This window comes from Saccopteryx leptura, chromosome 2, assembly GCF_036850995.1.
Source record: "Saccopteryx leptura isolate mSacLep1 chromosome 2, mSacLep1_pri_phased_curated, whole genome shotgun sequence".
Classification (NCBI taxonomy): Eukaryota; Metazoa; Chordata; class Mammalia; order Chiroptera; family Emballonuridae; genus Saccopteryx; species Saccopteryx leptura.
The window spans coordinates 373,474,686-373,501,620 of NC_089504.1; the positions used below are offsets into that span (position 1 = coordinate 373,474,686).

General features: G+C 50.6%; 1 protein-coding gene across 1 annotated transcript; it reads left to right on the forward strand.

Annotated features, from left to right (window-relative positions):
• Window positions 1–113: 113 nt before the first annotated feature.
• Window positions 114–25,247, forward strand: ADAMTS15 (ADAM metallopeptidase with thrombospondin type 1 motif 15). The gene is made up of 8 exons (XM_066365248.1): window positions 114–1,455; window positions 12,029–12,161; window positions 12,661–12,828; window positions 13,044–13,327; window positions 18,958–19,135; window positions 20,195–20,376; window positions 20,483–20,658; window positions 22,464–25,247. Exons 1-8 carry the CDS (start codon window positions 499–501, stop codon window positions 23,236–23,238), a joined length of 2,853 nt encoding a protein of 950 aa, XP_066221345.1. The 5' UTR covers window positions 114–498; the 3' UTR covers window positions 23,239–25,247.
• Window positions 25,248–26,935: the final 1,688 nt, after the last annotated feature.

Below are 26,935 nucleotides of genomic sequence, written 5' to 3' on the forward strand. Positions count from 1 at the left end.
TGCTCAACGCCACTCCCTCCCCGCCAGTGGCTCTCGGCTCTGGAGGCGGGACTGAGTTCTTCGGTGGCCCATGGGGGCTCCCGGCTGCAAGCTTTGGGAGGCTGGGAGGCGAGAGAGGGTGGGGCGCTGACTGGGCAGTCCAAAGAGAGGGGGGCCTTTAATAGGCTCACCCAGCGCCCAGTTTGAGGCGCTACGAGTGGCTGCAGTTCGGAGAAGCGGCCCGGCACCACCCTCTAGTTCTCGGCTGCAAATCTTCGTCCTTGCACTTGACAGCGATTGCACTAAGTCCCGGTGGCGCGCTTTGCTTGGGAAGGCACAGGTAGGAGGCGCGGGCTGCGGGCGCACTCTCGCTGCTCTGGGAGGAGTCGCCCTCCCTCTGCTCTCCTTTCTGGGAGCTGCCCGCTGCCCGGAGCTTTGGTGGTTACGGCGAGCGCGCGGGCTGCACAGAGACCGTGCCGGCGGCTGCTCCCATAGCGCGGTTGTGCGCTGTCCGGCGCCATGCTTCTGCTTGGTATCTTAACCCTGGCTCTCGCCGGGGGACCCGCTGGCGGCTCAGAGCCAGAGCGGGAGGTGGTGGTGCCCATCCGACTGGACCCAGATATCAACGGCCGCCAGTACTACCGGCGGGGTTCCGAGGACTCTGGGGATCAGGGGCTAATTTTTCAGATCACAGCGTTTCAGGAGGACTTTTACCTACACCTGACACCGGATGCTCAATTCCTGGCGCCCGCCTTCGCCACTGAGCATCTGGGTGTCCCCCTCCAGGGCTTTACCGGGAGCTCCCCAGACCTGCGACGTTGTTTTTACTCTGGGGACGTGAACGCCGAGCCCGATTCGTTCGCTGCTGTGAGCCTGTGCGGGGGGCTACGCGGAGCCTTCGGTTACCGAGGCGCCGAGTATGTCATTAGCCCGCTGCCCAACGCCAGCGCGCCGGCGGCGCAGCGCAACAGCCAGGGCGCACACCTCCTTCAGCGGCGGGGCGCTCCCGGAGGGCCTCCCGGAGACCCCACCTCTCGCTGCGGGGTTGCTTCAGGCTGGAACCCTGCCATCCTGCGAGCTCTGGACCCTTACAAGCCTCGGCGGACCGGCTTAGGGGAGAGTCGCAGCAGGCGCAGGTCTGGGCGCGCCAAACGCTTCGTGTCTATCCCGCGGTACGTGGAGACATTGGTGGTAGCGGACGAATCAATGGTCAAGTTCCATGGCGTGGACTTGGAGCATTATCTGCTGACGCTACTGGCCACCGCGGCGCGACTCTACCGCCATCCCAGCATTCTTAATCCTATTAGCATTGTCGTGGTCAAGGTGCTGCTTCTTGGAGATCGCGACGCAGGGCCCAAGGTCACCGGCAACGCGGCTTTGACTCTGCGAAACTTCTGTGCCTGGCAGAAGAAGCTAAACAAAGTGAGTGACAAGCATCCTGAGTACTGGGACACTGCCATCCTCTTCACCAGGCAGGTAAGTTGATCTGTCACTTTTCTGGACCCAGATAGCGTTATTTTCTTAGGGTCACTGGCATTAGCTCTCCAAATGCCTTTTGTGCTGAGCAATGCCCCCAAGTTCAAATTTTGTTGATCTCTTTCGACGCCTACTTTGAATCTTCCAGCGAGAGCCCCCTCCTAAGCTAAGCAGAGGTCTGGCTCGTGCTTCTGGATGCACGTGGGCTGTCGGCTCCTTCCGAAGGTGTTGGCCTGGCGTGGCCAATCAGCGCCTCCTAGATCAGGCGCCAAGGGGCCGGAACCCAGGAAGTTGCCGCCCAGGAGCCGCAGTTTGTCTTCTAGACAGATAGGAGGCGCTCGAAGGATAGCGTTGGAGAGGGCGGGAAAAGTCTGCCCCTTTCTATGGGGGCGTCCCAGTCCTTTCAGAGGTGCAGGCTTCCTCCGTTTATAGAACTGGCCGATCCAAACGGCCGAGTTAAGCGCCTGGCTACATTTCTCAGAGGTAACAGTTCAGTTAACCTCTCTGTTCAGGGCCTGGAAAACCTGCATTGGGATAGAGGGAATCATTTGGGATATTTTGTGGCTTATGGTGAAAGGATAGACTCAAGAACTGAGACCATTCCCTCTGTCACTGCTGCGTCTCCCATACCCTTCTGTGCTGGGCCTGTTTTCTATTTGAGGGGTTTGCAGCGCATTGAGAGCAGATAATCTAGTTAAAGCACCTGTTTGGGGCTTGGGGGTTCACTTGGGGCTGAATTGGAAAGGTCTCTTTCAATTTTCCTATGTCCTTATTGGTGGAGAGTGACCTCTTTGCCCTGATGAATGAATGCTATGGAACAGAGCAGGCAAGGTTGTCTATGACCCTGAATCACTGAAACTTCCTGTGAGTGCCCTTGACTGCAGCCCTCCAGCTTCTGCCCCTGGCAGTGTGGACATGGCCTGAACTCAGTAAAGAACACTGAGAGACCCTAGCTAAATTAGGTTTGGAAAGATACTGAATATTGGTGTTAGAAAGCAGATCAGAAAAGCAGCTCTGCTTTTTGCTATGGAGCTGTAAGAATTTAGATTTGTAAATGTTGAAGTGATTGAGTACTGTGACATTTCTTAGATGGAGGAGACTGGGAGAAAAGGGGGCATTCACATGACCTGCTTCCTCTGATTTTAGGGGTTGCAACTTGAATCTGTGCCATGCTCTTGTTTTGTTAGTTTAACTACAGCGTTCTGGGGATGGCACAGAATCCATGGTTACTTGTGGGGCTCTAAATCTCCACCGTTTCCATATGGCCCCTCCGAGCTGGACTGGTGCACTTGGGGCTGGAGTTGGAGTCTTCCCCACTAACCTATTTGGCACAGCTAGTCCCTTTCTGGAGTTGAACTTCCTCCTTTCCCAGCCTTCTCCTCCCACCACCTGGTTTCTCTAGGGAGGTCTTTGGCCTGAGTCTGTTTCCTTGTGCTCATTCTTCCAGTTGAGGTCTATAGAGCTGCCACTGCTCAGCCCCTGCAAGCACTGCCTGAGTCATGGGGAAGCTACAGAGGAGGTGGCTTTGACCTCTGCACACAGGCCAACTCGGCAGTCAGATTGCTGGGGGAAGAAAGCAAAGGCTGAGAACAAGATATCTTAATGGGCAAAGCAGCTGTTTTTCATCTGCTACCTGGGATGCCCCTGTGGCGGTCACTCGGTGGCTCTGAACTCCCAGACCTCAGTCTCTGCTGCCTAGTGGCGAGGCTGACTTGGAACCAGCCCTCGGAAGAGGATTCCTGTTGGGCATATGGGCCATGCCATCAGAAGAATCTACCGTTTGAAGAAGAAGCCATCAAACAGCGTGACAGCTTCTGTTTGTCAGAAGGGTATGCTACATCCCCAGGGGGCTGTGTTGACCATGCATAATGGGTGCAAGATGTATGACCACTTGGGTCAGAAGAGTGAGGGGCAAGATGTGACTTGTAGATGCTGTCTTTCTCTTAGGCATCTGGAAGGCAAAGCCAGAAAGTGGGGAGGCTGTGTTGGCAGGCCTGTCCTTCACGTATATGCTTTATGCTTTAGAATAAACATCGCTCCCTCACCTCCTTGCCAGCACAGACTTCAGAGCCTGCTGCATTCTCAGAGTCTTAGGAACTGCTCATTCTTGAACTCCCCCGGGAAGGTACAGTATGCGATGAGAACATGCGCGCACAGCTGTGCTTTCTAGACTGAGGCAGATGTGGTCTCCGGGAACCTGGAGGAGTCTCCCACTATACTCTAATACAAGAGGGACTTTTGTTTCACTTTGTAAGGGTCAGTAGTAATCCTTTAAGTGTGATGTATGATCTACTCTGCTTAAATCTAGTTTGTAATGTTGTTGTAATCAATGCATTTCAGTGTATACACTATCTATGTAGTTTATCTGGATAAGAAGTTTTTAGAGCCCTGGCTGGTTGGCTCAGAGGTAGAGCATCAGCCTGGCATGTGGAAGTCCTTGGTTCGATTCCTGGTCAGGGCACACTGGAAAAGCAACCATCTGCTTCTCCACCCCTCCCCTTTCTCTCTCTCTTTCTCTGTCTCCCCCTCCTGCAGCCATGGCTCAAATGAATGGTTCCAGCAAAGTTGGCCCCAGGTACTGAAGATGGCTCTGTGGCCTTGCCTCAGGAGCTAAAATAGCTCGGTTGCTGAGCAATGGAGCAGTGGGCGTGGATGGGCAGAGCATTGCCCCAGTAGGAAGCTTGCCAGATTTTTTTTTCAGAAGTCTGCTTATTTTGTAAACCACCTTTTGTTTATAAGGGATCTAGAAATGATGGACACCTTTCGAATCATGCACTTCTTGATTCTCTCAGAGAAATCTGAAAAAATGTTGAGTGACCCTTTCTAACTGATCCCACTCTAGTTGTGGTTTCCACAGAGAGAAAGTGGTTAGGAAGGGGTCGGGCTGACTCCCTTAGAGCTATAGGTGCTGGGGGTACCCAAAGGGAAAGCAATAAAATAAGAGCGACATGACCTGCAGACATTGGAGTCACCTACCCCCCTTCAACTGACAGTCAGAATCACTGTGCATGAAGCAAGTCTGGGCCAAGCAGTAGGGGATGCTGGTGTCCTCCTGGTGAGCAGAGGAGGGGTGTGGGGTGTTGAAATCAAAACATTAGGAAGACAAGGCCCAGGGAGTGTCCTGTGCACACAGGAGAAAAAATGATCATATGACAAGTATTTTGACAATTTGAGAAGTTTACTTAGAGATTCAGAGAAAGTTCATGTTCCTGGAGAAAGAGTGCACGTCTGACTTTATATAAAGTGATCGGCTTTCAGCCTCATAACACCAGGGTGAGGTCAGCACAGGATTGGAACCAGGACTGTGCAGAAATGGAGCCAGGCTCTCTGGGTGGACATTATTTCTATGTGGAGAAAGGGTTCTGAGGCTTCTTGTTGCACTGGAAAGCAGGAGCCAGCTGTTTCTTGCTGAGATTCTCTTCTGTCTTTGGATCCAATGCCTCTGCTGTGTGGGTAACTTAGTGATAGACTGGTTTTCATTCATTTATTTGTACATTGTTTTTAATACTTATTGAGCACCTATTATTTGCAGGAACTATCCTGGGCTATGAAGATACAGCTATTAGTAAAAGGTGGCTTTTGGCCCCTGGTACTCACTGCCTGTCAGGGAGTCCAACAAGGAAACAGCTCATTACAATAGGATGTAGTAAGTGTCCTAGGAGAGGTGTGGACCCTCCTCTGTTGGGAGTCAAGTGGGGGGTCATTCTTCTTAAACTAGAGCCTGGGAAGCCTTCAGAGAGACAGCCCTCAAGAAAGACACTGGGGTTGGGGGCTGGTGCTGATGGAATCTGTTGTCTCCCATGTAGGAGACCTCTCCTCCCTTTGACTGTCTATTTTGCTGTTTGTGACATTACCTCCTTTGAACTGGCTTTGATTATTTAGGATTTGTCATTTGTGAGTCTTCTGCCTGCTTAATCCTTCAGTGACTTTATTTTTTTCTGGGGCACTCAGTGCTGCTTTCTTCCAGTCCCTCCTGTCTCCCTCTGTGCTCCCCTCTCCTCTTTCAGGATGAGTGAGGCAGGCTTGTTGTCATTCTTCTCTTTTGTTTGCTGTTCACACTCACCTTTCCATCTCTCCCAGGCTTGGAGCTTACCTTCTGGTTTGGTACTTGAATGTCTTGTGGGGGTATCTATGCATCTCTACACTATGCACAGAGTGGAACAGCACACCGAACCTCATTGTGATAGAAGCCGCTTCTTTCTATAATTAACGCCTTGCAATATGGCAGTGAAATTTAGTGTTCAGATAAAAAAATAAAAATGTTAAAAGTAAAATGATAATATATATTTTACACCTCTTTCCCAATACAATAAAAAGAATCATAATTTTGTCTTTTTCCATGTCAGGCCTTGGAAGATATTAACAAAGAGGGGCATCTGTAGATTTGGTTTTTAATAGTTTGTAAATATCACTACATGGAAACTTGATACCACTTCTTCTAGGGAGAGGAAGGTGTGGAAGAGGATTGCTCTCTGACTGGTGGGGTGATTCCTCCTCTCCCTTCTTTTCCTACTTACCCCAAGTAAGTCAGCCAATGGTAACGTGACCTGGAATCTCTTCTGTTTTTTTTAAAACGCTGGTTAGTCAGGAAGGCAAATGAGGTTTTCTACCTCCTTGGGTCTTGCCCTCCTCTTTCCTTTGAACCTCTCAGTACTGACCCTCTCCTCGCCTTGACCTTGGCTTCGGTTGCTTGGCACAATGGGAGGAACATGGGCTTGGAGTCAGGCAGGGCTGAGTTTGAATCCTGACACTTGCACTTTTTAGCAACAGCCATCGAATGAGTCAGCCATTTCGTCCATGGAATGAAGATAATGACGGTACCAACTTAATGGCTGTCGCAAGGATGAGCTACCACATGTTCCAGAATAGGGGCCTAGTTAATGGCAGTTGTTGTCATCACTACCGTAGTATCACTCAGGACAGGGAGTCCCCCTTTATCCATGGTTTTGGTTACCTGCAGTCAACTATGGTCCGAATATGTTTGACGGAAACTTCCAGAAATAAATAATTTATAAGTTTTAAGTTGCGTGGCTGTTAGTCACTTAGGAGCCCTCTGGATTATCAGATCGATTTTTGTGGCCTTTCAGGTCTTGTATTTGGGCCACAGTTATTTTACTTAATAATGGCCCCAAAGCTCAGTCGTAGTGATGCTGGCCATTCAAGTATGCTGAGGAGAGGCTGTGAAGTGCTTCCTCTCGGGGAAGAAGTGAGAACAGTACAATAAGATGTTTTGAGAGAATCCATTCACATAACTTTTATTACAGTATATTGCTATAGTTGTTCTATTTTATTGTTAATCATGTACTGTGCCTGTTATAAATTAAGCTTTATCATAGGTATGTGTGGATAGGGATAAAACACAGTATATATAGAGTTTGGAACGATTCACAGTTTCAGACATCCACTGGGGGTCTTGGAGCATATCTGCCTGGGAATAGGGGGAATGTATATGTTTGTTGTGGTTGAATGATTCCTATAGGTCCTTTTCCAGGATTTATATTTGGGATAGGCCTGATTTAAAGTGTTCTGTCCCATTTCCCTTGCAAGTTTACTTAATATTTGTCTGATGACGTTCCTGTTTGTGAGTGGAAACAGTGGACTCCAGCTTTTGCCTGCCGTCCCACTGATCTGTAAACTCCTTTAAAGCAGGACCTCTTTACATCTTTGCAGCCCTTTGTTGGGCCTCTGCATGCTGCCTTGGTCTTAGTACGTGTTCCTGGAAGGAAGGTGTTGACATAGTGAGAGGACTGCATGTAGCTGTGGGTGCTGAGGACGTTCACCTCCTTTCCCAGGGATCATCAATGCAATGTTGTTTTAGGCTGTCAGGCGGTGGGGTCAGGAGAGGGAGTTTTAGGCTTCTCTGGCAGTTCATCTTGGCTCTTTGCCCTCCATTCTTCCCTGGAGAAAGGAGGAGCTGGAGTGAGGAGCCAGCAGGCAGGGGACACAGCAGGAATGGGGTCAGTGTGTCAATGCAGGTGTGGGGCATGGAGCCAGGGGCTTGCGCATCCTGGGAGACACAGCTGGGAACACTCTCAGCACTCAGTCCTGCCGTTGCCCTCTCCACCCCCTCCCCACTCAGAGGTCAGCCTGTGCTCTGGGGGCTGGGTGTGGGATGCACAATCTTGCCCTCCTGAGATTCCCTAGCATATTCATTCTTGGGGCGCATGTGTACCGGAAACAGTACGGATTCATGGGAATTGCTCAAGTTTGAGGCTGTGCTGCCTGGATTTCAACCCTCCCTCTGCCCATCCCTCCTTGCCTGACCCTGGGCTCACTGTTTGACCCTGGCCTAGTTACTTACCTTCTCTGGGTCTCATCTGTAGAATGGGACCTCATAATGGCATCTCTCTTCTAAAACCGTTGTGAGGGTTCAATGAGCGATTACAGGTAAAACTCTTCAAACAGTATCTGGCGCATAGTAGCAAATCCAGAAATGCCAGCTACTATCATTATACTAAGTCTGGTCTTCCCGCAGCTTTGGGTTCCCCTCTTTCTCACCGAGCTAACTCTTGGTGTTTTGATGATCTCAGTCTCTTATTATAATACCATTTGCCATTTGTACATCTCGAGGTGTTTATATTCCAGTGAAACCGAATCTGCTTACAGCAGTTATAGGGCATGCTATTTTCTCCTTCTCTAGGCATCCTTAGTCATGTTGCCCCAGCACCAAATTGCTAGTTTTTTTTTTTTTTTTTTTTTAACAAAGTAAGGTCCTCCCATTCTTGGGGATTATAAACAAATGGATTTTGGGTTAGATGAGAAAATGCAGTAATGCATGATGGAGATTCGGATGGGAAACAAGTGAAAGAGGCAGTAGTAACAGGAGCACAGGCGGTTCTCGCCGGTAGTTCTGACATCCTGACTGGCGTGGTGCTATTCAGACAAGGACCACCGCTGGCCTTGGTGTCAAAAGCATGGACTCAGGACGCCATTCTTAACTTAGTGTTGTGTGGCCTTGGGTGAGTAATCTGAGTTCACTGAGCCTCTGTTTCCTCTTCTGCAGAAGGACAGAATGGCTGTAAAGTTCCGTGAGTATAATCTTGGATGCTGTGATGTGGTCATGAACATGGCCACTGGCTCACCTGCTGGGAGTTCACTGTGAGCCGGAAGTTGACTGAGAACACATATATCTTCTGCCACATTAAAACAATTTAATGCGATTGATTTTTTGTGGGTATCTCCTTAGTGCTGGCAAATACTGGGCATCGCAGCACGTGGCAGGGGAGAGAGAGGAGGTGGGAAAGAGGTTTGGAGAGAGGAGAGCTGGTGGGAGTTGTGGGCGGCTTGTAGGGAGAACCTGGATAACATAGCCCGGCCACTGCAAATTGTTATTCTTATTTATTTATTTTCAAATCGTGGCTCCCATCTTAAATTATTTTATGAAAAGGGATAGTTAGACAAGAATAATCCCGGAGGATTAGGTTCTTGGCCAAGGTGATTCTGGGGTCATCTGGAGAAGCAGCTGCAGCTGCAAGGAGAAACGACAAACTCTCAGGAAGAGTGAGGCAGGTAGAGACAGGGCTGGGAAGCGTAAACATTCTCCAGGTGGAAAAAGAGCCCGGACAGCTTCCATTTATGGAGACAAGAGCCCAGGCTGCAGAGGTTAAAGCAGTTCGAGTGCATCTGAGTTCATTCCAGAGGGTGGAGATGTTTAGTGCCACAAATGAGGCTCCACTGGGCCCTGCACGCTGCCTGCCGGCCTTCACAGCATGGTGGCCCAGCGAGTTGACTGGGAGGAGAGCAACGGGCAGCGCCTCTGACCCCAAACAGCTGCATCTTTCCACAGTGAAGGACAGTTGGTCTCAGCTCTACCCAGACCCTCAGGAAATTTGCCGGCTCTTTCCTTGTTCCTCTTGTTTGATCCAGGGAAGCTGGGACTTCTTAATGGAAAGAACAGGTTGCTCCTGGCCAGGAACGGCCTGCAGCTGCCTGTCTTTGCTCCAGAGTCCACCCTCCCTGAGAGGAAGGAGGCTTTGGCTTTAAGGACCTCCCAGCTGCAGTGGGGGCTGCGAGCAGCTGAGTTCTAGACCTCGGTCTGAGCTCACCACTGGCTCTAGTCAGTTACGATGAGCAGAGAACACGGGACCCTGAACTTGCATAGGGGTGAACCCTCCCTTTCTGTGAGCTAGTTTTATTCTTTACATGTGGGTCCGTGGGCAGGATCATCCTTGGGGTTTTCCATTCTGAAGGCATATCACTCAGAAGGCCAGAAGGGGCTGGGCATCCAGGGAGTAGGGCAGGAGCAGGGGCCTAAGGCATCACTGGTCTTGCCTGTAGGTGAGAACAGGCCCTTCCCCAGGGTTGGAAACTGAGGCCCTGGGAGAGCAGTGACTTGCCCAGCATCACACATCTACTTAGTGATGGGACCAGGACCAGAGCCTGGGCTTCTTATTCCCGGGCCCCCTCTCTCACATAAGGCCAACAGTGAGTGAACATGGTGCCCCCAGGCAGTGTAACTTGCTTGTCCTACAGGCTCTGACCATCAGGCCAGAGTTTTCAGAGGCTGCGCCCTCAGTGGGGTTCCTGTTCTCCAGCATCCAGGAACATATGGGCTGCTTACCTGCCCTGCTTCATGATGCTCCTGCACAAACTTTAGTCCCTTCCTTCCTCACCCTGGGCCCTCAGCTGCATCCACAAGCTGGTCCCATGACTCAGTTCTCCTCCTCGGCCATCAGGTTCCCTAACCTGCTTGTCAGGTGGACTCCTCTCCCCACGTTTTGGCAGCAATTGTCTTCTAGGTTTCAGAATTCTGGGGAGGGAGACCTTTGGGGGACAGTGAGCTTTTGGAGAGGGAGGGGTAGTTGGAAGAGAAGGGAATTTGAGGTTCACCCCATGGTGCTCGCATAAGTGGAGGAAGGGCCACGTGCCAGCACAGGGTGGCTGATCAAGGCTGCGGCCTGTCCTGCCCGTCGCTGACTATGGGTTCAGGCTGATCACCCTGGAGGTTCTCTGTCCAGGGACACTGAACTCATTAGGAGGTGTGACTGTCCCCTGGCCATGGAAGCCAAGTGTGACTGCCCAGGTGGTAAGCTTTTGAGTGCTTCGGATTAAACTGTGCTGATTTCCTGTGCAATGACCGCTTTCCCTCTTGTGCCCACCTTTCTCCGTGTCAGCTTGCATCTGCACCCACACGCATGTACACGTGGGCACACTCATGACTGCACATGGCCCTACGGAGGATGAAATTGAGAATAGCTTTGTGTTTGTGGGTTTATGTAAACACCTTGGCTCCCCAAGGAAGATGTATGCAGCTTTATCTGGAGCATTAGCTCAGGAGTTGCTGTGCAGTCAGCTGTAACATTTTGGAAGGAGTGCTGACTATTCAGATTACACCGATGTCGAGGGCATATCGCTGCCTGGGCCTCGAACCTCTCTCAGCTTCAGCTTCCTTGTCTGTGGAAGGTGATAACAACAGTCGTTATTGCAGTGTGACGCTGTGAGAATTCAATAGGGTCATGTGTGTGAGGTGCACGCACAGTGTCAGCACTTAATCAATCGTCACCATGATGAACTGTGATCATGAGTCTTGGTTTCTACCTTTGACACACAGGTATCATGATATATCTGCCTCCTAAGACTGTTGTGGAGATTAAATGAGGTGAGACCTGTAATAGTTGTAATAGTTTCCCATCAACTGTAAAATGCCCTTCACAATAAAGGCAAAGATGTAGAGAGAAGACCAGCCCCACCTTTCACAGCATCTTCTTACGAGGATCAGAGCATGCGCCAATGTCTGACTTTATTTCCAACTCCTTGGCTTTTATGGTATCTACATGCATTGCTGGCCCATAATGCCCAATAAATTTTTTTGAGACATCCACCCCATTGTGTCCTTCCATATCCCCCAGAAGTGCTTCCTGTCAGGTTAGAAGTTCTACCTCTTGCTGCAAGTTACATTTCAGAAAAAAAAAAATGTTTCAGTACAAAAAGTGAGACCTTCCTGTTTAGGTCACAATTCATTTAATTTTTTTTTTTTTTTTTAGCAGCCATTGAGCCCATGGTCCCTTTGAGATCTGTAGCAATTGAGCTGCGTCTGGGTAGGGGCTTGTCCACCTCACTCTGCCTCCTTCCAACCCAAAGAAGCAGAGCTCAGGCATGGGTTGGATCTTGGCTGGTGACTCTTTGGCTGAGAATCTGAGCTTAATTCATGGTTGTCCAAAAGCAGTCACTCAGCCATGACCGTGGCTGCACAGAGCTGCCTGAATGGAGAACTGCCTTCCGCCCCCCACCTGCCTCAGGCCCAGCCAGGGACTCACCCCGCTGTGGGAGTCACCATTCTCTGGTCTGGAAGGCCAACTCTATATAAAGCAATGGCCCTTGTAGTTTAATTTTGTACCTCCCAATTTCCTTCCCGGATAGGACCTCCCCGGATAGGATTTGTGAGCCACAGAGCTGTCTTCCTGAGGCCTCCTCCCTCAGCCCGGGTCAAGTCCATGGCTAGCCTACTGCTCCCGGAGAAAGTTCCTGGCAGCAGAGGTGTTGCCCCTGGTTAGGCTTGGAATGCTCTTCCTTCCCTTCAGGTCCTTTCTGTTTCTAACTTCTGGCTGGCTTCTGCTTCCCCTTGCCCTGGCAGGACTTGTGTGGAGCTACTACCTGTGACACGCTGGGCATGGCTGACGTGGGCACCATGTGCGACCCCAAGAGAAGTTGTTCTGTGATCGAGGACGATGGGCTCCCATCTGCCTTCACCACTGCTCACGAGCTGGGTAAGGCTGGTGGGCTCTTGGATGGGGTAGGAGAGCCCCCCTCTGGGGTCCTTCCGGGGTTCTTTGGGTGCTCGGGTTGCGGGGGAGAACATGGTGTGTCTGTGCTTTCTCATGTCCTGAAGCCGTAGATCCTGTCCCAGGGTTAGAGTCTTCGATGGCAATGACTTTGTTTGATTTCCTCTGATTGCCCCAGCTTAGTCGGCCAGTGATCCTGTCTGAGAACATCGTAAGTCAGAGTGCCTCATCAATTAGGCACTAAGGGGAAAATATATATTAAATACACTGCTGTTCTCCCTGAGCCCACAGCCTGCTGGATGGGACAGAGAACCCTACACCATAATCTTGGGGACACCTGCAAAGTGATATAGCAATACGTGGAAATGACCGGCCTGAAAACCACAGACATGAGCCTCTAGCTTCCCCAGCTGACCCTCTTCACCCCTACCCCCATGCCTTCTAAAGTGCACTGCCCACTGAGCCCTCTTGTCTCACCCCGTAGGCCATGTGTTCAACATGCCCCATGACAATGTGAAAGTGTGTGAGGAGGTGTTCGGAAAACTGCAAGCCAACCACATGATGTCCCCAACACTCATCCAGATCGACCGTGCCAATCCCTGGTCATCTTGCAGTGCTGCCATCGTCACTGACTTCCTGGATAGTGGGCACGGTAAGCCGGGCGACACAGCAGGGCTTTCACTGTTGGCAGTGTTCAACGCTTCTCTGGACCTGCCCTCTGTCACCTGAGGTGTGCATGACCTTCAATGGGCTCTGAAGTAGGTCCATTTCATTACCCCTTGCTTTAGTCTCTCTATTCAGATACTGGGCTAGCCAAGCCTCACCTTCCCCAACTCTTCCCTAATGAATGCCTTTGGCTCTCTGCAGGAGACTGCCTCCTGGACCAACCCAGCAAGCCCATCACCCTGCCTGAGGACCTGCCAGGTGCCAGCTACTCCCTGAGCCAGCAGTGTGAGCTGGCCTTTGGTGTGGGCTCTAAGCCTTGTCCCTACATGCAGTACTGCACCAAACTGTGGTGCACTGGCAAGGCAAAGGGACAGATGGTGTGCCAGACCCGCCACTTCCCCTGGGCAGATGGCACCAGCTGCGGCGAGGGCAAGTTCTGCCTCAAGGGGACCTGTGTGGAGAGACACAACCTCAATAAGTACAGGGTGCGTGTGCTGGAAGGGGTGGACTCTGGGGGCCTCCACTGGGAACTAGTCTCATCCCAGATTGGCTATGTGATCATCACTATCGCATTGATGTGCTGTGCCTCGAATTCCCTGTCTGTGGTTCTATTACCTTCTTGACTCTAAGACTGGAGAAAAAAGATATGATAGCTTAGAAAACTTGGTGAGGCCTTAGGCAGGTGAGGAAGCCCTTTAACTGGAGCAAGGGATCCCAGCACTGAGCTCTGTGCCTCGCCCTGCCTGAGACGGAGCTCTGGACCCAAAGCTGAACACTGATATTTGGAGCTGCTCACTCTTTGGCTTCTTCCTTTCTTCCCTCATCAGCTCTTTCTGAGTATGTTCCATTTTCAGGGAGCTTTAGACCAGAGCTGAACAAGGCTCAGAACTAAAAGGAAGTGGATTCCTGGGCACGGCTCAGTAATTTGCCATGTCTTGAACCAAGTGTCAGTTTCTGTTGGGATTATTGCTTTTTGAAGCTGAACCATGAGTGAACAAATTTATTTCTCCTGATAAGAAGGAATAGCAATCAAGCCAGAACAAATTCAAAACCCCAAGTATGCTCGGTATAATAAAAATTTTCTTCAGGTCTTGGGTTGGGATAGTAAAGGGATTTGTACTTTCCCAGGCAGAAATAAGAAATCTCTCCTCTCCTTAGATCCTGATGAGGGCCAGCCCTTCCCCACCCTGGCCCAGCTGCAGGAGAGCTGGCTTGGGGTTCTGTGTACACAGAAGCTTTATAATCAGAAAGCATTCACCAAGAATTTTAGCAATTGCCCTGAGATGGGTGCGGTACAGAATTATGTAAAACCATTGCTGTGTTCTGGGACTATATATTTAATTAAACCTTAGCCACTTGTTAGGCAATGACCCACTGTTTTCAGGGAACTGTGTAAGATACAGCGGTGGTCAGAAAAAATAAAAAAAAATGGGCCACATCTCAGAGGACTCACAGGCTCATGGGGAAGCTGGAAACGAAGCAGCGAAGAAGGTGTGTGTTGAGGCAGAAGTGTGAGAATGTTTTATGGGAGAACAGGGAAGGAGAGATTAACGGTCATTTGAGGGGTCTGGAAATCCTTTGATTAGGACGTTGGATTTGATGAGAGCCATGAGGGATGAATAGGGAGAGATAGTACAGAGACATAGAAAAGTCAGGTGGTGGGGCAAGCTGGAAGGGTGGGTGGAAGAGGGCTCTATCAAATCAGTTTCACGAAAGTGGTTTGGGCTGGACTTCAGTTACCTGGACCACCAGGTTGATGCATTTACACTGGAAGGTCCTGAGAGCAGGCCGGTTATGGACAGTTCCTGCTCTCGAGAGATAAGTCAGGAATGACAAGGAGATTGGACAAGAGGATATTAGATATAGGAAATGTGATCTAAGAAGCACAATATGCTTTCTGAAATTCTCAGTCCATCAGCAGCAAAATCCACTACATCCTTAACCTCTTTTATGATAACAGTCTCTTCACCACTCTGTTTCAACTGAAACCTAGCCTTGCGTATAGGACACTATCGTTGTTCATCAAGGTCAAACACAAAGCTTCTCTTGGCAATCACTGTAGCCCCCCTGAGATTTCAGTTGCAAGAATACCACTCTGACCACCAAGGCCCCATTTTCCCAGCTCAATTCTGCTAGTGTTTGGACTCCAACAGTTTTTCAGACTCATCTGGACTGTCAGCTATTGATCTGACCATCTTGCCATTGTTTCTCACTCTTTTCATGCCCTCACCAACCTCTTTATTGAGCCGAGCTTCCATGCCTCATTGTTAAAGTCCTTCACATACACTGTTGACCACCATACCCCTCCTCACTTGGATAAGATGCCACCGTGGTGGAATCCAACTTTCACCTACTCGATTGTGCCAGAGCAGATGACTGTGGCTGGAGAAGGACGAGCGATGCTCACTGGTCTCAGTTAAAATTCATGACCTGGACATCTAGGTGGGCCCATAATGCTGCCAAGGAGTCATATCATCTATTATTTCTCTAGTTCACGCGCTCTCCCAACCTTCAAGCTATGATTTCACACCATCACCTATCTCCTCCTATTACTAACTGTTTCTTCTTCATTTTCACTTTTGCCAGAAACCTTTCTTCTTAATTCACTAACAAAGAAAAACCCACAAACAAACAAACAAACAAATAAAAAAAGAAGCACTACAATAATCAGAAGAGAACTTCCACCAACTTCTGCCACTACATCCACCACCTGACTGACCTGCTTGTGTGCCCATGCACCCTGCCTTTTCTCCTTGACAACGGGTGGCTTGCCCATGCTCTGGTCTGAGGCCAGACTGTACGCTTTGCTGGAATACTGTCCCCTCTCGTCTCTTCATGGGAAGCACTCTACCAATTTTCCTTTCTCTTGAAATATCAGATTTCCTGCTCTTGAGCTGAATCACTCCTATCAGGGTTCAAACTTAATGTAATTTTTCCCATCTTACACAAAACTTCTCATGAACCTACTTTCTCTGCATATATCGCGGCTGAACTGACTCTCTTTACAGTGAACGAAGTTCCTTGAAAGAGTTGTAGAAACTTGCTCCATCCAATTCCTGTCTTGACCTTTTCCTCTGGATTCCTTCCAGTCAGGCTTTCTCTCCCACCGTCCCTCCAGAATAACTTGTTAAGGCCATGACGTGGCCTGCACATCACCAGAGTCAGTGAGTAGCCACTCCTCGTGTGGCCTGAACTGTGAGCAGCGATTGTGCATTGACCCTCCCTCCCCTGGCAAGACTTGGTCCCCTGTCCCTTACAGGCGATCCCTTCTCCATCTTTACTGATTCTTCCTCACACTCCTCTTTTCCCAGTGTGGCCGAGCTCAGGCCCAAGCCCTCCTTCTCTTCTCTGTCCACGCTAATGTCTTAGATGATTCCTCTGGACCACTGGCTTTAAACACTACTTAGGTTTTTAATTTGTATCTTCAGTACAGACCTCTCTCCCGAACTATAGACCTGAATGCCCCACTGAATCTTTTTTAAATTATATTTATTGGGGTGATATTGGTTGGCAAAACTATACAGGTTTCAAAGGTACAACTCAATACAACACCATCTGCACACAGCATCGTGCACCCTCTGCCCAAAGCAAGGTCTCTTTCTGTCCCCATTACGCCCCTCCCCATTTTGCCCTCCTCCACCTAGCCCCACCCCCTTTCCCTCTGGCTATTGACACACTGTTGTCTGTGTGTCATATACATATATGTGTATATATATATACACACATATATATTTGACATATATATATACATATATATACATGTATATTCATACACACACACATATATATATATGTGTGTATATATGTATATATATAAATTTTTATTTTTGCTAATCCCTCACCTTCTTTTATCCAGTCCCCTCACCCCTGCCCTCTGACAGCTGTCCGTCTGTTCCATGTGTCCATGCCTCTGTTTCTGTTCTGTTTGTCAGTTTACTCTCACCACCGATTCTGGTGTTTCCGTGTGGGTAACTGACAAACGTGTGAGCCCAGCCCCTGGGAGCCGAGCTGCTACTCCCGCAGGAACCTGCTTTGGCGGCTTTGTCCTCCAGTTGCTTCTGCCCACACCGTTTTCCTCTCACTTCATGTCCAATGCCTCAGCCATTCCTGTGGACGCTACTCTCAAACAGACCCTGCACCTAAGCATTTCTACCCCCCCCCCCCCATCAGCTGTACCCTGGCCCGAGCATCTTCTTTGGGTTGTTGTGGTTGCTCCCTGACTGCTCTGCTTGCTCTGAGCTTACTCCTCACGGACTGTTTCCATCATAGCAGCCTGAGGGTTCTTTAAAATGCAAGTTCGGTTGCGCCACTTCTGGGCCTTTTCTCCTCTCTTAGAAGGAGAGAGTCCTCCCTCCTCCTGTGTCTCCTGCGTCTCTTGCCCTTGTGACCTGGACCTCTGTGGCACCTCCCTCCTCCGGGCCTTTGCACTTGTTCCCTCTGTGTGGAACGCTCCTTCCCTACTATCCACGCAACTCGCTCCTGTACTTCCTTTAGGCCTTTGCACAGGTGCCACATCCGGAGGGAGGACCCCTTATAATACAGAGCACCTCAGCTCCCTGAGGCCCTTCCCACACCTCTTTTCCCTACCTGCTTTTAACCCCGTATGACTATGACTATGGGCACAGGCTTTTTAAAAAATCATATGTGTGTGTGTATATATTTAGAGTATATATATATACTTTTAAGAAATACTTTATTTATTGATTTTAGAGAGAGCAAGAGAGGTGGGGGCGGAGATAAGCATGAAGCATCAACTCATAGTAGTTGCTTCTTGTATATGCCTTGACCGGGCAAGCCCAGGGTTTTGAACTGATGACCTCAGCATTCCAGGGTGATGTCTTATCCACTGCGCCATCACAGGCCAGGCCAGTCTTATTTTTACTTGTGTACCTTGCTGGCTGAGAGCAGTCCCCGTGGTGTGACGGGGTGAAACCCACCATGCCAGGCACGGAGTGGGGAGGGGGCGGAAGGGGCAGATGTGGACTCTCTTAGCAGCAGAAGGATGGAATGAGGAGAAAGCCTGGGGAAAGGCAAGTGTTTTTTTTAATAGGATGGAACTGTCATATTGACACACTGAAACCAGAACTCTGACAGAAAGACAGATAGAATAAATATGCTGCATATATACATAAATTAAAGCATTTGTGTTGTGTGCAGCCAGCTCCTGATGAGCTCCATGTGGATTAGTGGTTTTGGATGACCTGTGACTGCGTTTTTAATCCCAAGCTTGTCTAACAGGGCTGATTCCTTTATTGCCCAACTGATGTGTGCTCAGGGGATAAAAACTCACTTTACTGTCATCATAAGAGAAACATAATGAAGACTATAAATTTTCTATCCCCTCTCCACCCTCTTAAAAAATAAGACAACACTGCATAATTCACCCCAAAGCCAAAGAGAGTTTTAAGATTGCTTAACAGTCTGTTATGTTTATCTCCTCTTAGCACAAACATTAGGACTGTGTGTAGTGAAATGTTTTCAAATTCAACCCCCAACTGAGGTTAAGAGAAGCTTGTTTCTGTGAAAAGTCTGAATTATTTAACATTTATAGGTAAAAAATATTCAGATAGCTATGGTTTATTGGCACGGCAGGGGGCTGGCCATGCCTTAGATTTAGAGACTTGTAAATACACTAACAATAGATCTGGAGAAACTTTGAACTCCTGCACAGTGGCAAGCACAGTGCTAGGAATCTTCATACGTGTTGCGTCATTTAAATCTGTCTGACCACACACCTGAGTATTGTGGGTCCTGCTTTTTCAGGTGAAGGACCTGGAATTTAGGAAGTTTCCCTACTTGCTCAAGACCACCCATGTGGTGAGGGCAGAGAGTATAGAATTTGGCTTGCGTGACTTCACCGCCCAAGATACCTCTCATCTGAGCAGTCTTGTGTATACCTGGGAGCAGTTGGCATTTGCTAATTAATAGGTTGAAGTGTCGTGTGGGCCTTGTGCACACTGATCATTTGCTTGTCATTTTCCCCTGGCGGTACAAGTGGGTTTCATTCTGGTGGGATGGGACCGTGGAGGCCATACAAGTGTCACCCTTCTGCAGGCTCAGGGTGTGAGTGTGGCACCCTGACCCATGCAGGAGTGTAACAGACTCTTCCCCGCAGGTGGATGGCTCATGGGCCAAATGGGAGCCCTACGGCCCCTGCTCTCGCACCTGCGGCGGGGGAGTGCAGCTGGCCAGGAGGCAGTGCAGCAGCCCCACCCCTGCCAATGGGGGCAAGTACTGCGAGGGAGTGAGGGTGAAATACCGATCTTGCAACCTGGAGCCCTGCCCCAGCTCAGGTGAGGAGGGAGGGCAGCTGTGGCCTGGGTCTGGGGAAGGCTCAGCCGGAGGTCACAGGCCCCACTCTGGGTAATTCATGGCCACAAGTTTACTGAAATCAATATTCTGTGCCTTAGAACAGAGCCTGGGAATGCACAGGTGCACATTCCTTTTGGGATAACTTCTCTGTCTACTCCCTTGGCAAGGGGGCTTTCATCTGGATGCTCCGACTGGGAGGCTGTATGGCCCCAGGGAACGGACACCAGAAGTCCCCTTAGTTAAGTCCTCACAAGCCCATCTTGACGAGCAGGAACTCATTATCCAGGGCCCATGACCTTGAGAGGGGAAAACGTTACATCTCTATTGTTACTAACCTTTTTTATTTAAAATTTAGAGTTTTCTTCTATTAGAAATTTAGTATTTTTACTAACTTTTCTATCTAAAATTTGGTAGTAGCAGTACCTGTGACTTTGTCACCAAGAGAAATCATGGATATTTCACATTACATTTAAGCTGTCACAGATTTCTCAAAATGTCACTTGTGCTTGTTACTACTTCAAAATTATAGTGATTATAGACTCCTTATTGAATCTTGTTATTTAATGTGTTTTAGACTCCTTGTTGAGTCTTGTTATTTGATGTGTTAACAAGGAAGCATATACATTGCAAATATGTTTCAAAATATATTGGCAATTATATATTGATATAAGTGGTATTCTTGTAATTTATGTAATTTTTTGGATACGCTTCATAACATTCTGAGAACAGTTTCAGTAGCTCCTGGAGGGTTCTGTAGCATAGAGGATTAGGACACTTGCTGCAGCTGGCTGCAACACCAGAGTCCTGGAGAAGGGGGCATAGTGCCTGGGAGAGGCCTTGTCATCTGCACCCTGCATCCTGAGGTCTCAGCCTGCATTAGTCCTTTGAGATGGGTGGCTTCAGTGCTGAAGTCACGCAGCTGAGGGTGGGGAAGAGCTGCTTAGAACTGTGGGAAGCTGAGAAACTTGGGCAGGCTCTCTACTTTGCCCCCACCTTGGCCCTTCCCTTTAACTTTCTGCACGTGCTTTCTCCCTTCCCAGCCTCTGGCAAGAGCTTCCGGGAGGAACAGTGTGAAGCCTTCAATGGCTACAACCACAGCACCAACCGGCTCACCCTTACTGTGGCGTGGGTGCCCAAGTACTCCGGTGTGTCTCCCCAGGACAAATGCAAGCTCATCTGCCGAGCCAACGGCACCGGCTACTTCTACGTGCTGGCACCTAAGGTGAGCGAGCCTGGGGCAGGAGGTCAGACAAGGTTCAAAGTCTCCAGGGGAACATCCAGTTGAACTGCTCCTCTCTCCTTTTCTCCCCATTCTGGGGACACTGCAGGTGGTGGACGGTACGCTGTGTACCCCTGACTCAACCTCAGTCTGCGTCCAGGGCAAGTGCATCAAGGCTGGCTGTGATGGGAACCTGGGCTCCAAGAGGAAGTTCGACAAGTGTGGAGTGTGTGGGGGAGACAATAAGAGCTGTAAGAAGGTGACAGGACTCTTCACCAAGCCCATGTGAGTTCTGGGCCCTGGAGGATTTAGCCAGGTTGCATGGGAGAAGAGGAGGGAGAGGCATTGTGTCCAGGCATTAGAAGCTTGAGTTTGACTTGGGGACCACTCACATTCTTCTATGAGTATGGCATTCATTCATTCATTCATTCATTCAGCAAACAAAGATGAATGCTTGAGGAAGATACCACCTACTAGGAGATGCTATTCAGAGAGATGGCAGAGAGTTGTTAGGGTCTGTCTTGAGCCCTAGGGTAAGACTGACCTGGGTTCAAGTTTCAGTTCCCAATATTCTGGAGGACTTTGAGCAAGTGACACAGTCTCTAGAATAATAGAGTTCTTCACTTACAAAGTGCGCATGTCAATAATATAGTTGATGTAGTGCTGTCTTGAGACTTAAAGAAGGGAATCCAAGTAAGACGCTGAGCAGAGTTTTGGTGCATAATAATACTTACTAAATGTTCGTGACATGATAACAAAATGTAACTATGCTGAAAGCAAAGTGTGACAGATTCCCCCTGTCCCTGAGCCTTGGGACCAGATTAAGGTGAGCATGGCACTGACCTGGAGAGAGAGGCGGTGTGAGAGGCTGGGAATGAGGAATTCCCTCTTCCTGGGAGACCTGTGCTGGGACCAGCTGGAGAAATGTGTCCAGGCCTCTTCCATTCCCAACCCCAGAGCCTGGGGCTTCCTGGCATGAGCTTCCTGAGTTCCAGCGCATTCCCTTCAATTTTCCAAAAGAATGTGCTCCTTTGAAAGTCCTGACCCATGTTCTGGGAGCAGCTGGGACAGGCAGGGCCCCTGGGGTCTCATTTGAGGGGCAGGTATGTTTGCTCTGAAAACTTGGGATCCCAGGAGCCTCAGCCACCCCGTGACGTGGGGCCCTCTGCTGAGCCTCTAGGTGGGCAACTTCTTGGATAACTTGGACAGTGCAGACAGATGGTGTCCTAGGCTGTTCTTCACAGGGATCTGCGGGTGGGGGTGGGGGGTTGGACAAGTGAGGAATTAAAGGTAGGTAACACCTGCAGACTGGCGTCACTTGGTAAATGACAGGTTTTCCTTTCATAGACTGTTGGAACTAGAAGGAACCTTTGAAATCATCTAGTTTAACCTACTCATCATATAGATGAGGACACTGGAACCCAGAGAAACTGACTTTCTTAAAGCCACCAGGGAGTTGGTGTCCCAGCCAAGGCTTGATCTGAGTCCCCGACTGCAGGGCCAGTGTGTACCTCTGCATTGAGGCCTCAGCCTTGAACTCAGGGACTGCAGACTCATTTCCTCCCCCCAGCCCCCCCTCCTTCTCCCTCGCAGATATCCGCCGAGCACTTACTCTGTGCCAGGTGCTATGCTTCATGCTTTTTGTGCTGCAGCTTCTTTAACCCTCAGTGCAGTGCAGTGAGGCAGGTGTGATTATGGTCTCTACAGGTGAGGAAACTGAGAGGCTGAGCCGCTTACTTAAGGCCACAGCTCAGTGTGTGGTAGGGGCCCCTCTGATGCCAACACTTCTGCTTTTACTCACATGCTAGAATTCGCCAAAATAGAATCGTGTTGAAGAAAACAAGACCATAAGACGGTACAGCCAGGCTCTTCAGGTTTAGATGAGCTGCAGACAGTCTCAGTTGCCTCTTCCAGCCTGCGGGCCTCCATGCCCCTCTACACTGTGGTTGAAGCAGCCTGGGGAGCCTTTGTTCTCACCATCTTCGTGACCTTCCCCTGCTCTGAGAAAGGGGAATCAATTACGACTCTAGAGAGGCCGAGGTCTTTATGTCCCAGCACCCGTCTAATGCACAGTCCTCTTCTCGCCGCAGGCATGGCTACAACTTCGTGGTGGCCATCCCCGCTGGCGCCTCGAGCATTGACATCCGCCAGCGTGGCTACAAGGGGCTGATTGGAGATGACAACTACCTGGCCCTGAAGAACAGCCAAGGCAAGTACCTGCTCAACGGGCACTTCGTGGTGTCGCCCATGGAGCGGGACCTGGTGGTGAGGGGCAGCGTGCTGCGCTACAGCGGCACGGGGATGGCGGTGGAGAGCCTGCAGGCCTCTCGGCCCATCATGGAGCCCCTGACCGTGGAGGTCCTCTCTGTGGGGAAGATGACGCCACCGCGGGTCCGCTATTCCTTCTATCTGCCCAAAGAGCCTCGGGAGGACAAGTCCGCCCACCCCAAGGACCCTCGGGGCCCCTCCGTGCTCCACAACAGTGTCCTCAGCCTCTCCAATCAAGTGGAGCAGCCAGACGACAGGCCCCCTGCGCGCTGGGTGGCGGGCAGCTGGGGGCCGTGCTCCATGAGCTGTGGCAGTGGCCTGCAGAAGCGGGCAGTGGTCTGTCGTGGCTCCCTGGGACAGCGCTCAGCGTCTGCTTGCAGCACAACCCACCGACCAGTGGAGACGCGAGCCTGTGGGGACCCCTGCCCAACCTGGGACGTTGGTGCCTGGTCGCCCTGTTCCAAGAGCTGTGGCAGGGGATTTAAGAGGCGTCCACTCAAGTGTTTGGGCCACGGAGGGCGGCTGCTGGCCCGGGACCAGTGCAACCTGCGTAGGAAGCCCCAAGAACTGGACTTCTGCATCTTGAGGCCATGCTGAACGCAACCATCTCTTTTTCCTCCTCACTGTCCAACCCATTGGTGCTGCCAGTATTCTGGCCAGCTGGAGCCCTGGACAGAGGGCAGTGGCTAGGGGCCCATGCCACGATGTCACCACACCCAGGGACAAGGATCATGGGTGGGAGCGAGCGGTTCCTTCCTTCTCCCTGGCCTGGGCGGGGAGCTAAGTAACTAATGCACAGTCTACCTCACAGTGGCTCCCCTGGGGCTCGGCCTTGGGGAGAGGCCGAGAGGTGCAGGAGCTAGACAAGAAGGTGCTGGGGTCCAGTTTCTACGGGACCTGGAGGATGGGCGCTCTGACACAGAACTTCAGGGACCTGGGCCCCCATCAGGGAGGCCATAGGCTGCTGGAAGAGCCATGGCCCAGCAGCTTGGCACCCAGGTGGCCCCAGGTGCTCTTGAGATGTCTCTGAACAAGGTGCTTTTAGCCCCACTTTCCTTTCTGACTGGCATGGACTGAACAACACAAACAGGGGTGAGCAGGAGCTGAGGGGAGATGGGGTGAGGTGTGCCAGAGCCTGGGCCACTCCTTTTGGGAAGAGCTGGATGTACAGGGGGAGTCCTGAGGTTCCTCATCTTCCTTTCCCTCTTGGCCTCCCCCATTTAAGAGACACTTCTCCCTGTGCCATCCAGGACGCCAGACCAGTGGGAGGGCTTTCCCACAGGTGTCCTCTGAGGCTTTGCAGGTAGAGAAAGGAATTCAATAGGGAGCCTGTTGTCTTCTTCAAGAGGGATCCGACTATTAAAAAAATGCTGAAGCTTACAAGGGGAGGTGGACTCTGTGGCTGAAGCAGGGAGTCTGGGGGGAGATCCGAGGGCTCTGTTGTCACTGGGGATAGGTCTGAGCTTTAGGGGAATGTCGCTCTAGGATGGGAAGGCCGAGGCCCCAGTTCTGATAGCCTCTTCCTCCAGGGAGGCAAGTAAAAATCAGGCTGATGCCTTAGGCTCTGCATTGTTGTAGAGAATCTTCAAAGTGGTCACAGTCCCATGCCAACAAAGAAGGTGTGGAATATGCCCAGGAGTGCTAGGTGCTGAAGATCCACATGCCTGCAGGTTGGCCTCCATTCAAACAGCCCCATCCATTCTACCATTGGGCATGTCATGTTGCATCTTAGGCTGTGGTTTCTGCAGTTGGAAAACGGGGTTCACTATTTGCTACCTCAGGCTTGCTCTCTAGGGACCCCCCATTGTCCCTTCCCCGGGGCAGTGGTATCCTGGTGCTTTCAGATCACCTGGCTGTCATCTTCTGTAGATTGACCTGTCCAGACACAAAGATGAGCTCGAGTGCTTGGCTCTCTGCTCTCCACAGTAAAGCCACTCACTGTGGATCCAAATACAAAGACAGAGTCTCTTTCTTCAGGTGCTCTGGGAACAGGTTTCAGGAGACACCAAGGACCAATTACCTGACCCTGTGGCCCTTGATAACCACCACAGGAACTGTTGGAGACCTGTCTATCTTGGAAACATGTTAGGGAAGTAGAAACCAGGACATTTCCTATAGCTCCAAGTGGGAAGATGTTTTGGGGTTAAAGATTCTTTGGCCAACTAGGGTATTTCTTCAGGGTTTAGTAGCCCCCAGTATGCACTCAGAAGATTCCGCTTCTGAGTGTAGGTAATGAGTCCTGGACTTCAGTGAGGTGATATTAGAGCAAGCGTCTTTTACTTGGTTTCCTCTAATAGTCAGAATCCACAAACCAACCAGCCAGCCAGGCAGCCTCTGGGATGGTGCCCTCATCCCGGTCTCGCCCTGGGCTGAGCCCTTGCGCAGAGCAGCAGCACGCAGGAAGATCTTAGAGGCAGTCTCCATGGGGAAACAGAGTGAGGAGGCCCTCTCCTCCGTGCAGGAGTGCATACTTGTGGGGCTGCAGGGCTGAAGGGAGCCCAGGGTGCCCCGCCAGAGGCAGACCCCGCGAGCTGACGACAACACTGCACCCTGTGCTCGGTGCACCCATCCTCGACGAGGAGAGGGTGGCACGGGGGCTGTGTAGAATGGGCAGGGGAATGGGGTGGGTGGGAAGGGAGCTGCCATTGGTGGGGTGCTTGGCCCCCTAGTGAGCGGTTTACAAATCATTTCAAGGAGGGACAACCAATCTTGTTCCTGACACAAGCTGGGTCTCCATGCTTTTTTTCTGTCATGATGTTTTTCTTTCTCCTTTTTTTTTTCTTTTTAAAAGAAGTATGACCAAGACAACTTGAGAGGTTTGTCCTGTCTTTGACTATTTCTCTAATCCAACCGTGCTCTCCAAGGCTGAGCTGAAATAAGCCTCAAGGCACAGGTTTCTAGTTACAGAATAAATGTTAAGGTGGCATCTCATGTCTAATGGAAGAAGAGGAACATTCTGGGGGCTCCAGCAACTTCTTTAGTGGGGTGTGGACCAGCAAAGATCTGGGCTCAGGAGCCCTCTGCCTCCTCTGCCCATCGTGTGCACTGATTGCGAGAGTCCAAGCTTATGGGCCTTGCCATGCTGGAGTGAGGGATGGGGGCAGTGAGGACAGGGGGAGAGACTTGAATATTTCTAGCCTGGCGTTGGCTCTGGAAGGCACGAGACATGTCGTTTGTAGAGCCCCCCTGCTGTGTCTGGTTCTTTTGCATTCTGTGCACAGCAGAAGGGCCAAAGGACCTGGGTCCTAAGTGGTCTGTGTATACCGTGTATACGTGGGCGCTGGCTGCTGCGGGGACAACAGCCGACTCCTAATAAAGTTGTACGTATTTAAAATCTGTGTCCTGCCTCCCTGACTTTATCTCACCAACGGACACTTTCCCCTTGTCGAATGACCACCTGCCACATGCCAGCCACAGTGCTCGGGGCTGGGACCTAACAGCGACTAGGACAGGCACAGTCTCGCCCCAGGCACCTGGCTGGAAAGGCAGAGCCAACAAGTCAGCAGGCAGAAAGACTGGACAGTGGCCGGTGTAAGTGTCCAGAAGAATGAGAACTAAGGTCTGAGTGTGTGGGGTTTATGGGGTAGACTGCCCAGGGAAGCCCGTAAGGTGGGGCAGGAGCCTTTCACAGAGGAGCAGCGTGCTGAGGTTTGGGGAGCAGGAGGCCCTCTGGGGCTAGACCGTGGGGAGCGGCTGAGGCAAGGAGAGGCCAGAGGGTCCATCCTGCGGGGGATCCCGGTACCTGGCTTAGGAGGAAACCCTACATTTCCTGACAGAAAGTTTCACTCCGTTTGGAGAAACTTTCTTGCTTCCTAGCTCTGTTTTGGTTTGACAGTGTTAGCAAGTAGGTAGGCAGGAGAGGAAGTGGGATGAGATTTAAAAACATCTACCTGGGAGCCCAGAAACTTGTGTTGGTCTCACATCTGAGATCCTTTCTTGGAGCCCCATTTCCTATCTGTGAGGTGAGAAAAATAGACATAATATTTAATGTTCCTGTAGGGTGTTTCTAGCTTAACCATCTGGGTTTCCAGGCACAGTTATGGTTTCAACTTCGGTAGATGATAATTTGGTGTTAGTTGCAGTTCAGAGATGACAGGGCTTCTCCTCACGCCTTTCCTGCAGGGAGAGGTGTCAGGGAGGGTGACTTCTTCAGGAGCTGATTGTAGACTGGGAGGGGTCCGGGGTGAAGGGTGAGGGTGGGGGGCTCGGACCCAGCTTCAGCACTTGGTAAAAGCTTCCAGTGGAAGGAGGAACTAGCCAGAAGAGCCCCGTGACACGATGAGCTGGATGGGTC